The 13,236-nt window shown below is 41.5% G+C and overlaps 1 protein-coding gene across 1 annotated transcript in view; it reads left to right on the plus strand.

The window, feature by feature from the left end:
- Positions 1–12,710, plus strand: part of LOC124145664 (alpha-1A adrenergic receptor-like) — a 33,127-nt gene extending 20,417 nt beyond the window's left edge. The window contains exon 3 of the mRNA XM_046515530.2: positions 10,209–12,710. Within this exon, the coding sequence (XP_046371486.2) occupies positions 10,209–10,997 (789 nt within the window). The 3' untranslated portion in view covers positions 10,998–12,710. The remainder of the gene's footprint in view (positions 1–10,208) is intronic.
- Positions 12,711–13,236: the final 526 nt, after the last annotated feature.

Raw genomic sequence — 13,236 nt, forward strand, 5'->3', positions numbered from 1 at the left:
ATTCTTCCCCATTTCGCGAACACATGGTGTCATCACTGTCATACATTCATAATTTTTCAACACTACCTTTTACGGCCAAAGGAATCCGTGCCGGCAGATAATTGAGACTCTGTCTCTGACTCTGATAATTATTCTCTGGCGTTGATGGTTTACATATATGACAGTCGTAGCGCTAAGAGAACAGTTAAGTAGCGCCCTGTGTGAAACTGGGTCACTTTATATGACCTCCAAATAGCTCACGGTTGGTCAGGCGGTCTGGAAGTGGTCGCAAGTTATTTCACGGAGTTGGATTTGAATCTTTAGTTGCCCTGATCATGATCCATGTTGTGTTCATGTTGGTTTCGTGCAAAGTTGCGTTCCTTGGGCACGCCAGAAACCTATATTCATGGGTTCGAATCCCGGTTCGATCCAAGTATGTTTTCGGGTTTGTCAGCACCATACCTGTGCTCGTTTGGTTCACCAAAGCGGTAATGTGTCAGACCTGCATCACATCGGGCTTTCTTCCCACATTACGCTGACACGCCGTGGTATAACTGGAATACTGTTCAAAGCGACGTCAAACCAAACTCACTCACATCGAGCTGAGGGGCGGTCGGGTAGCCTTGTGGTTAAAGCGTTCGTTCGTCACGCCGAAGACCCGGGTTCGATTCCCGCACGGGTACAATGTGCGAAGCCCATTTCTGGTGTCCCCTGTCCGTTATATTGCTGGAATATTGCTAAAAGCGTCGTAAAACCATGCCCACTCACTCACTCACTCCTACGAATAAACCGCCGTGATATTGCTAAAAGCGGCGTAAAACCATACTCAGTCACATCGAGCTGAAACCCAGCCATGATATAACTGCAATAATGGCATGAACCCAATTCACTCACTCATCCTTTGAGATATGAGCATCTGTCACGACCTTGATCTCTGCCCTGTATCTCAGTGTTCTGTGCGTAAACTAGGTGTGCTTGCAGATCTTAATGTGGTCCCTCATTTAGGTTTGATTTCTCCAACTATAGCTATTTCTCCAAAGGAAGCGAAGAGAGATTCGATGAGAATGTTTATTCTCTCTATAAACGTTGCGGATGCGTCTGAGGGGAAACACACACGATCCTCACATGTAATCATACATTTGCTACAAATCCCTTTGCGCCAGGACGGTATCCGAAAGATGAAACTCATATCTACAGATCCATTTCAAGCTTATCTAAAGGCTGGGAAATCGTCTTTGATCATGTCCAACACGTGTGTATCCCGATTAACGCACTGCAGACAGTAACAGTACTGGAGTGTGTGGTGCACGTGTGCCTTGTGCAAAACGTGATGTTTGGCTGTGATATGCAAGATAGAGCTCTTGTACAGCTTTGATATCGGAGCTTACAGCTGCCAGAAATAATAATCGAATATTAAAGTAGAGCCAATTGAAACCTCTCTGTTACAAACTGACAGATGTGTTGGGAAGATATGTTTTTCTTCATGGGTCTCCTTCTAGGAGAAGGGTGTTGCTGCCTCTCACTGTGAGGCTCAAACATATGTTGATCTGGGTTCGGATAATGTTAGAATAACTTATATTAACCACGGGGCAGAAAGGTACTTAAAAAAGCGTCACATGCGTGTGTATTTTGGTTTCAGATCAGTATTTTCTTTCAACTTTCAGGAGATCCATTTATTTCATTCAACATAAACAGGCTCTCAATTATAAATTTTCTAATTAGATATAAATAATGAACTGTATTCTTGTCTGTAAGAAAATGGAGACATTATTTGTTTTCCTACACTCAGAGGCATCTGAGTGGGGATACACTTTGTATTGATACTCTGAGTGGGGACACACTGGGTATTGATACTCTGAGTGGGGGTACACTGTGTATTGATACTCTGATTGGGGATAGACTGTGTATTGATACTCTTAATTGGGGATACACTGTGTATTGATACTCTGAGTGGGGATAGACTGTGTATTGGTACTCTGAGTAGGGATAGACTGTGTATTGATACTCTGAGTCGGGATACACTGTGTATTGATACTCTGAGTCGGGATAGACTGTGTATTGATACTCTGAGTCGGGATACACTGTGTATTGATACTCTGAGTCGGGATACACTGTGTATTGATACTCTGAGTGGGGATACACTGTGTATTGATACTCCGAGAGAGGATAGACTGTGTATTGATACTCTGTTGAAACGCGGTGTATTGATACTCTGTGTGTTGAAACGCCGTGTATTGATACTCTGTGTGTTGAAACGCGGTGTATGGATACTATGAGTGTTGAAACGCCGTGTATCGATACCCTGTGTGTTGAAACGCGGTGTATTGATACTCTGTGTGTTGAAACGCGGTGTATGGATACTCTGTGTGTTGAAACGCGGTGTATTGATACCCTGTGTGTTAAAACGCGGTGTATTGATACTCTGTGTGTTGAAACGCAATGTATTGATACTCTGTGTGTTGAAACGCCGTGTATTGATACTCTGTGTGTTGAAACGCGGTGTATTGATACTCTGTGTGTTGAAACGCCGTGTACTGATACTCTGTGTGTTGAAACGCGGTGTATGGATACTCTGTGTGTTGAAACGCGGTGTATGGATACTCTGTGTGTTGAAACGCGGTGTATTGATACTCTGTGTGTTGAAACGCGGTGTATGGGTACTCTGTGTGATGAAACGCGGTGTATTGATACTCTGTGTGTTGAAACGCGGTGTATTGATACTCTGTCTGTTGAAACGCCGCGTACTGATACTCTGTGTGTTGAAACGCGGTGTATGGATACTCTGTGTGTTGAAACGCCGTGTATTGATACTCTGTTGAAACGCAGTGTATTGATACTCTGTGTGTTGAAACGCGGTGTATTGATACTCTGTGTATTGATACTTTGTGTGTTGAAACGCGGTGTATTGATACTCTGTGTGTTGAAACGCCGTGTATTGCTTTTCTTTGTGTTGAAACACGGTGTATTGATACTTTGTGTGTTGAAACGCGGTGTATTGATACTCTGTTGAAACGCCATGTATGGGTACTCTGTGTGTTGAAACGCGGTGTATGGATACTCTAAGTGTTGAAACGCGGTGTATTGATACTCTGTTGAAACGCCATGTATGGGTACTCTGTGTGTTGAAACGCGGTGTATTGATACTCTGTGTGTTGAAACACGGTGTATTAATACTCTTTCGAAACGCCATGTATGGGTACTCTAAGTGTTGAAACGCGGTGTATTGATACTCTGTGTGTTAAAACACGGTGTATTAATACTCTTTCGAAACGCCGTGTATTGATACTCTGTGTGTTGAAACGCGATGTATGGATACTCTGTGTGTTGAAACGCGATGTATGGATACTCTGTGTGTTGAAACGCGGTGTATTGATACTCTGTTGAAACGCCGTGTATGGATACTCTGTGTGTTGAAACGCGGTGTATTGATACTCTGTGTGTTGAAACGCGATGTATGGATACTCTGTGTGTTGAAACGCGGTGTATTGATACTCTGTTGAAACGCCGTGTATGGATACTCTGTGTGTTGAAACGCGGTGTATTGATACTCTGTGTGTTGAAACGCGATGTATGGATACTCTGTGTGTTGAAACGCGGTGTATGGATACTCTGTTGAAACGCGGTGTATGGATACTCTGTTGAAACGCCGTATATTGATACTCTGTGTGTTGAAACGCCGTATATTGATACTCTGTGTGTTGAAACGCCGTGTATTGATACTCTGTGTGTTGAAACGCGGTGTATGGATACTCTGTTTGTTGAAACACGGTGTATGGATACTCTGGGTGTTTAAAACGCGGTGTATTGATACCCTGTGTGTTGAAACGCCGTGTATGGATACTCTGTGTGTTGAAACGCAGTGGACTGATAATCACTCTATTGAGACACTGACAGTAGATAGATCAACCTTCCTTGGCTGTAGGGGAGATATTTTATCTCACCATAACATACGGTTGTGAAAGCACATCATAGTGAAGACACCATCACAAGACGATGTGCTTCCAGCAAATGCAACGACCACGTACCTACTGACATGATCTTGCTGCAGAGGAAGTGGAGAGATCCCGTGTCGGGAACGTAATGATGGTCAGTTTGGGAATCCAGTGTTCTCCGATAAGGTCAACAGACATGTATTCAAACTGTTGTGGTAGACATTATTGTAACTTCGTGATTCAAGGCGCGCTGGGTCAATACAAAGCAAAGTCTGATGACTGCACAATTATAATGTATTGTTCTGAAGGATCAGCCAGTACAATGATGTCTTTGAGGAAGAACGTGTAGGCCCGATGGTTGCTTTGTATAACGATATCTTTCGTTTGAACAGCGGTGCCATTGTAGTATAGTTTTATACACACGCAATATGATTTGTCTAGTTTCTTACTTTTTGTATTTTTGTAAATGTTTCATTAGCTGTGGCTGAATAGAATTAACAGCCCTAAACACTGAGATAAACATACAGAGGACGACTTGCGATGAAAGCTGAACGTATTCTGCTGCTGTCAATTTAGTGAGATATTTTCCCCACCACGGCTGATAATAGAAAGCAGTATGTTATGAACAAGAGAATGTTCCAGCGTTAGCCTTGCATACCAGATTTTATCAGCACCAGCAACGATCTACGCCATCGGTTTACGACGACCCAGCAATCAGGCATGCCACTGTAGCTCCTTGCCCGCATTAACCGACTCTTGTTATTCACTGGAATCACCATAGGGCTTATACGGTAATAACACGTTTTAGCCAGATTTCCAAAGCTGTTATCAAAATTTTATGTGAAATCCCCAACTTTCTACAATGAATTGAATCTTCCCATGAGAACAGTCTACTAGAATATGGGCTCAACACATTGTGCCCATTTGGGGAAACGAACCCGTGCCTTTGGCGTGACGAGCGAACGCTTAAAACCACTTGGCTACCCCACCGTCCCTTTCAGAAATGAACCGCAGATAGTGGTAGTTCATGTTCGAGAAAATGATCAACATTCTAAGTTTGACACGGTAATGTACCTCTCTGTTCCAAGGCTACATGGTAACACTCACTAGCCTGTACCTGACTACAAAGGAGATGATTTGAAACTTCAATATCATGGATCGATTACTATCTAAGTTTGGTAAAAGCCGCACCAGACGGCCATCAAGGAGATAGGATTATGTTCATCTTTACGCCCCCTCCTTAATGTGTTAATGCCTTACAATCAATAGCAGCAGTGTCCAAGTCTCTGGTGCCTTCAGAACATCTACATACTGACCTCAACTCACTGTCACCTAGGGTCATTTTACGATGCCAAACTTTTCCTTTACGAGCATTGATGACCCGGAGTGAATAATAGGTGAGGTGAGGTGAAATGGGGTTTAACGTTGCGTCCAAGATTATTGCACTTATATAGCGACGTGTATGTACGTGTGTGTGTTTGTTTGGCTGTTTGTACTAGTCCGGACGGATGCCGATTTATAGTGCTAGCTCACTGGGATACCATGCCGCAGTTTAACATGAATACCTCACTCAGACACAGTATACTGACTCCGAGCCGACCAGTCCTTGTTCTAGCCCCTTAATGCCGAGCGCCAGACAGGGTAACAACAAGTACCATCTTTTAACGTCTTTTGGTATGACGCGGTCGGGGATCGAACCCCGGACCTTCCGCTCTCCACTAGACCACGGAGGCGGTAGTGAATAATAGAGGAATGGTATGTCGGATGCCTACTGTGGTAGGTAATTCAAATGTATCAATGGCTGGGCTTAGTTTTACAAGTATTTACGACTGATCCTGGTTTCTATGCTGAGCAAATATTATTTTCTAGTACAAATATAGATCTTATTTCCTGATAATTATTCTATATAGACAGATCTACCAGTTCCTAATTAAAACTTTGAACAAGTTTGAACTTGATCCAGACAGATGATTATTTTTGTGAGAGTTAATGCACGTCCCCAACATTTGTGCCCAGACAGTTATTTTCAGTGCAGGGTACATTCGGCTTGTTGTAATTATGCTGACAAGTTAAAGAACATGTTTACGGAGGAGCTTCTGAGTGAGACACGACTTCTATCCTGGTACGCTCGTGTTTTCAGTTTTTGTTGTAGTTTATTACTATTTGTGGAGGATAACATCTGGAGTAAGAGTCAGTATTACTGGAAGGAGATACCTGTCCTGATATACCCTTTCTAGTCATTTAGCCCAGGGCGGTGGGGTAGCCTACTGGTTAGAGCGGTCGCTCGTCACGCCGAAGACCCGGGTTCGATTTTCCACATGGGTACAATGCATGAAGCCCATTTCTGGTGTGCCCTGCTTATGTATTGCTGGTATATATGTACCCTACTGCTGAAAGTGGTGAAATACTATGCTCTCACTCACTGAGGCCTGGGGCGGTCGGGGAGCCTAGTGCTTAAAGCGTTCGCTCGTCACGCCAAAGACCCGGGTTCGATTCCCGACATGGGTACAATGTGTGAAGCCCATTTCTGGTGTCCCCCGCCGTGATATTTCTGGAATATTGCTATAAGCGGCGTAAAATCAAACTCACTCACTCACTCATTGAGGCCTATTTCAGCCCGAATACGATGGTTATGTTGTTGTGGACAGTGATACGGGTTTTACGTATTCATTGCGATGGAGGATCTATATTGTAGTTTTATACGGTTGTTATGCCGATAAACTATTGACCCAAACAAAGGTGAATCTGAAATTTAAACACAAACTAAAGGGCAACATCGAAAAACAACGTGGGACGGTTAGTTATCTATTGTTCTGTGTGTCCTAAGTCCCAGCTGAATATGTATAAATAGGAGTTAAACATACTGGGTTTTCATTGCAGAACTAGGTTACATGTAGATTTATCGGCTCGAAATTGAATTTGCAACCGAACGCGCAGCATGAGGTTTCAAAAGTTTAATTAAGCGCAGTCCATAACGTGCATGTAGCACGACAATTTCATTAGCAAACATCACAGCGCATCACTTGTATGACGTCATATCGTTCATTGTGACGCAAGGTTATGACATCACACTTGTATATAGAAAAGCGCCATCAAAACTTGAAATACATTCTCTTTGTAGATTTCCATTGCGTTTTCTGCTCTATATGTATTGTCACACATCATTTGAATAGTGTAGCACTATAATTGTACTTATAATTATTTAAATATGCCCACAGACAATGACTGTAAAAGTAGTACTATTCAATTAGAGGGGGTTTATTGTGATTTGAAACCTCTGATTGATCAATCAAAATTGAGTATTTTATAAAATTCATGGAAGAATTGCTAATGATCCTTTAGCTCTGGTCTTACTTACCGAACGTTACAGCCTAATGGAATGGTAAACCTGCACAGAGCATTGTAGATGAAACTAACAAAAAGGGTTACGTCGTTTCTTGTTCTTGTTCATGATTAACATTTTCTGAAATTATAATACTGCCTAGGTGACGTAAGATTGTAGTAAGTGAGTATAGTTTTACGCCGCTTTTAGCAGTATTCCAGCAATATCACGGCGGGGGACACCAGAAATGGGCTTCACACATTGTACCCATGTCGGGAATCCGTAAGATTGTAAGATTGCATTCTTTTTTAGATGTACTTCAACAAGTTCCGTAGGAGACGATATATATATACATGTACCAGTGGGATGATTAAAGCAAGTTCAGGTTGATGCATGAGCACAAGACCCGAGAAGATCCGGTGTAGAAAAGGTCTTCAGCAACCCATGCTTGCCGTAAAAGGCGACTATGCTTGTCGTAAGAGTCGGCTAACGGGATCGGATGGTCAGGTTCGCTGACTTATTTGATGCATGTCATCGACCCCAATTGCGTGGATCGATGCCCATGTTGTTAACCACTGGATTGTCTGGCCCAGACTCCATTATTTACAGACCGCCGTCATATAGCTTGAATATTGCAGATGCGGCGTTAAACAACCTACCTACCAACCAACCAACCAGCTTGAGCACAACTAGATTTTTCTCTTTTATGAAGAGAGCACTGTTAGACAATCTGTATTTTATATATTTTGTTTTCCCATCTTTCACGAGTCCAAATTAAATTAGTTTTAAATAAAGTCATCTTAAACATTCGCCCATTCGAAAATACATCATCCAGGTCAGACAGTTGTGTAACCAATTTCCTGTTTTATCAAAAATACTCTGCCTATAGGTGTTTTTTTTCCATCTTTAAAGGTCTCCGCTTTTTCGATTTTTGAAGCTGTCGACACCGATGTAGCAATACCATGAGTTTATAAGCACATGGTCATGTACTTTTGGAACTTGTTTGGGAACTTTTGTATCATCCTTTTGAACCTCTGGACGTCAACTCTCCAAATTGGGAAATATATTGGGACATACCTACTGCAACGGACAACTTACACATTGGATTCACAGCCAAAGGCATGTCTAAATAAGCAAGGTCTTTCCTTGCCTCGAGCTCGGAGAGGAGAAACACACCATGTTATGAATTGTCTTAATTGTACAGTAGTACTGGGGACATGGAACAGGGAAGCAGCACAGAAACAATCTGATTCAATTACAGTAAACCACGGTTATAACGAACTCAAAGGGACTACTAATTTTAGTTCGTTATAACCGTAGTTCGTTATAAGCATATATACAGCATAACTACAGCAAATAGTCGGGACTAAAAAGTAAGTTCGTTATATCCGCCAGTTCGTTATAAGCGTGTTCGTTATAACCGTAGTTTACTGTATTAATAAATTAATTACGACGTCCAGTGGCCTTGCTTTCAGACATTATGTCCAGTTATGTTAATGATAGAGTTCGTTGTCAAGTTTACCGATGTGCTTATACACATTAAACCAATTTCCGTGTCGTGCAAACAGATAGTGGTTTTCTTTGAATCCTCATTTGTAATATTTGAATTGAATCATTAAATTCTTTGATAGTTTGAAATAAGTTTGAAGTTATTTGAGAGAGTTGCCCATGCATTCCAAATATCTCGACATCATTCATCTATTGAAAAGAATACTCCAATAGCAAATGTTTGGCCTGAAATCATCGATATTTTACTTCCCAGCCCTCCATAGAGAGCAGACTGATGTTAAACAGTCGAAATGGGAATGGTGATATTGATGAAGAATTCATCTAAGTTGAAGTGTTAGAGTATTACAGTCTGCAAACATTGTCAAGAAGTCAAGTAATGCCGATTTTTTGGCAATTAACATCACGTGTTGAAAAGTGAGATATTGTGCTTATCATCTATCTTGACAAAAATAAATATGCATAGGAAAACGGCCAGTGTATTTGTCACAAGCTTCAGACAGATTCACCGTGTCGATATCGAGAAGCATCTTCATATTGACACTGGCTGACAGAAATAGGCCGATTGCAAACTTCGTAATCAGGGCCGAGGGGCAGAGCGACTCACTCTGAACAGGAAGGAATTGAATCGGTTTGTGTAAATGAATCTGTAATTGTCTTGAGTTATTTTCACAAGGTTTGTTGACTGGGAGCTCCGTTAACCTCGATTGAGCTTAATAATACTGTACTTACTTTTTACTTTCTTCATAAGCACTTACTTTTCAATGAAAATTGGGTGCGTGGTGGGTGCCACCGTAAGAGCAAGACATGCTTACCCTTTACGCACCATCAGTTTTTCAGTGATAAATTCATATCATTTGCGCGGCTATTTTTTTATTTTTTTTACAACAAAATGTCATTGTACTATTGGCCTCATGGCCACACATACGAAATAAATCTGTCTGTCTGTCTGTCTATTTTTTACGCCCAATGGAATCTGTTTCGGTGGATATTCTAGACTGATTATTCTCTGGCTTTGAGTTCTAAGTTCTCCCTCTCAACAAGGATTCGCCTTATCAAGGGTTGTGCTATGCAATTATTCAAATAAGGCTGATACAAGGCTGAAACCAGTCTCACATAATCAGAATTAAATTCTCGTCAAGGGAACACACATGACCAATTCACTTCGAGTTGCATCTTCTAGTCGTGCCAGGATCCGGTGACCGTATAGGTTCAATCCCTGATTCGGTCTGATTGTGATAATTGGTTTGTCAGCACAATAACGTATCAGGTCTGCATCCCCGCTGGTTTAGTAATAAAATAATCACAAGAAGTATTAGAATAGAACAGCAATTAGCAACAGCAATACAATAAATCACGGCAGTCCATATAAGTTAAATAATATAAATATCTAAGTTTAAATATCTCCCTCAGAACTGTGATATAAACGAAATATATGGACATGAATTTAACATTTCTCTCTGCTTCAGGGTTCCCGAAGGTCTCTCAATCTGAAGGCAGCCAAGACTCTTGGCCTCATCACCATCGGGTTCTTCGTTGCCGTTACACCCTGGACTGTGACACAGTTGGTAATGGCGCTGGGAGACGTAAAGGTCCACCCTCTCCTGGACTTCTCGGTCACATGGTTAGCGCTAAGCAACAGCTTCTGGAACGTCATCATCTACTGTGTGACCAGTACATCCTTCCGACTGGCTGCTGGGAGACTCTTTTCCCGCAAACAGACTGAAGCGCGTCGCTGTGCCATACACCAGCCCAGGGTGGAGTTGCTTGCGACTCGGAGTACAATGCTTGATTCTTTGGAGCATATTGCATGCAATGGAAACACCCAAGAGGAGTGGAGGGGTAAGAATGGTGTGCACGTGAACGGTTACGGACGTTGCAACCCCGACAGTTGTAACAACGGTTCAGATTCGTGGCGGCGGACTCAAAGACCTAGCTGTTCCGCTGTGCATCAGTGTAAAAGATTACACTCAGAAGTTCCCCACAGTGTTAACCATTCCTGCCATGGATGTGACCATGATGTGATATTTCCATTCGAGGAGGACATTGTGTCACAGGACAGTTTCCATCTGTCGAGGTCACATAGAAGGAAGTCCTCAAGGCTACAAGACTGCCTTTGTAACAGGACTGAATCGGCGCCAAACATTCCGGAAATCGAGGTGTTTCCCCTCGACTCCATAACCAAGACGGGACACTCTGGAATCAACGTGTGCAGCAGCGACAGCAGCGGTTCCGACACCATTGTACAGTCCGACTAGTGCCATCCTAGACCATTCATAAGGAATATGGAACGTCCACACATTTGTGTCACTGTCACAGTGGTATACACCTTCGTTTGGACTGTTGTGTAAGGATATGACCAATCTCTTGTGATATCAAACTGTTTCTCTGTGCCTGAATTTGCATGGAGAGATGTCATAAAGTGGAGGAACCTGAATAAATGACACTTTTGTGTGCATAGCAAATTGTTTTTTCTTTGTACGACATTTCAGCTTCTTCTTGCTATCCATAAAAATGTATCATTTATTCGTGTTTTCTCAACTTCTAAATGCCTAGTATCAAAGACTGGAGAACAATCATGTCTGACTTTGAATTCTGTTAATATGGATGAAACAGGGTAATGTAATAGATGATCAAAAGTGGATGATGAAATGACGCAATTGGATGTATCACAATGGTGCCAAGTCGATAGCTCAATACATTCATTTCTGTGAACAGTCAGTTATATATTCTGTTATAAACAAAATGGCGTATCATTTTATTACCAAGATGTCACCATCGACTAGCAACCGCTGGAGCATAGCATCACTCGAGCAAGGACAGGTAAACCGCTACCTTCTGACAAATCATGTGTTGCTGGAGACAGGCGGGGGTAAAGAGTAGTTTCAGGTGTTATTAACTGATAAGGGTACTTAAGCTGTCGACATCAGATCTATGGTTGAATGCATACAGACGGAGATACACAAGGAGGTGTGTGTGAAATTAGAGGTTATATTTAATCATTGTTTGTCAGCACGCACTGTCGTTTTTAACCTCTAGGTTGTCCTCCAGCAACAACTGTACCGTGCCCACACGTTGTCACTCTGTACATGCCCGTGTTGAGAGAGGAACAATGGATGTTACGTAAGTCCATGTGAAGTATGTCTTTTCAGCCTGGGTAAAGAATGCACACGATTGCCATTAATGTTATGTTCGTTTTTTATGAAGTTGTAAAGATGACATATAAATTAAATCCATTACATACATTGAGTATAAACCTATAATCGCCAACAGCTGATTTCTTCAAATATTCTTCTTAATTCTCAATTTCATACACCTATATAGAGAAATATGACCCTGAAGGGGTGATAACTGCCGTTTTGCATTATGAAGGTCAATGCTCTAGACAATCGATTTATGGTTTTAAGTCATACGTTGAGACTGTAGTTAGTGATTCAAAATAATGAATTTGATATCTTAAGTTTTACTTGTACATAAAACATTGTACATAAAAGATATTCTGAGATGAGGGCCCGTGAAATGGTCTGCTTGTTACAATCTTGATCGACCTACTGTGATAGTCATGACAGCAGGGGGCGGTATCAAGATTAAATAAGCAAATTCATACATGGTTATATCAGAGACAAACACCATGATACCAAAAAAGTTTACACTTTTTATTTATTTTCTAGATAGTATTACATATTTTAGACAACGTGACAGTTATGTTTTATATAGTTTATGAGAATTCTACCAGGGCCATCACGCACACTGACTGAGTGAAGGTTAAAAGCCGCGCTGAAAGGCATTTCGGTTTTTTGCGGCGTGTTAGCTTTACGTGGGGGAAACGTGACGCAAATAAGAGATGTTTGGTGTTTGTTTGTTTGTATGTTTGTATTTTGCTAACGCCACACTCAACAATATTCCAGCTGTATGACGGCGGTCTGTAAATAATCGAGTCTGGACCAGACAATCCAGTGACTGACATCAAGAGCATCAATCTACATGCATACGATGACATGCACCAACAAAGTCAGCGAGTCTGACCACCCGATCGCGTTAGTCACCTCTTATGACAAGCATGGGTTGCTGAAGACCAATTCTAACCCAGATCTTCACGGGTAGATGTTTCGTGAAACCCGCGAGTACGATTATGGTGCTGACCAACCAAGGATCATGTTGGGAGATTTGTTTGGTCGAACTCGTGACAAGAGGATTATAGCTGTATCTGGACCTGTCAATCCAGGACAATAAAATGATGGAAAATATTCAAAATACATGTTATAAAGTATATTGCTATGAAGTAAAATCATATTTTCTATCTAAATGTGTATATTTGTATATGTATTTGTGAAATATATTGAGATGTTTCCGATATGATTGTTTGTTATCTCAACGGTGATACAAAATAAATATAATATCCCGTAATATGACCGTTATTTATTTTTGTACAGTTAGTTCTAACGACTAAAGCATTTCAATGCCAAAGTGTTCGTGGCATTTGAAAACTAGGCATGA

The sequence above is a fragment of the Haliotis rufescens genome, unplaced genomic scaffold (assembly GCF_023055435.1).
Source record: "Haliotis rufescens isolate VD_foot unplaced genomic scaffold, xgHalRufe1.0.p SCAF_12, whole genome shotgun sequence".
Lineage (NCBI taxonomy): Eukaryota > Metazoa > Mollusca > Gastropoda > Lepetellida > Haliotidae > Haliotis > Haliotis rufescens.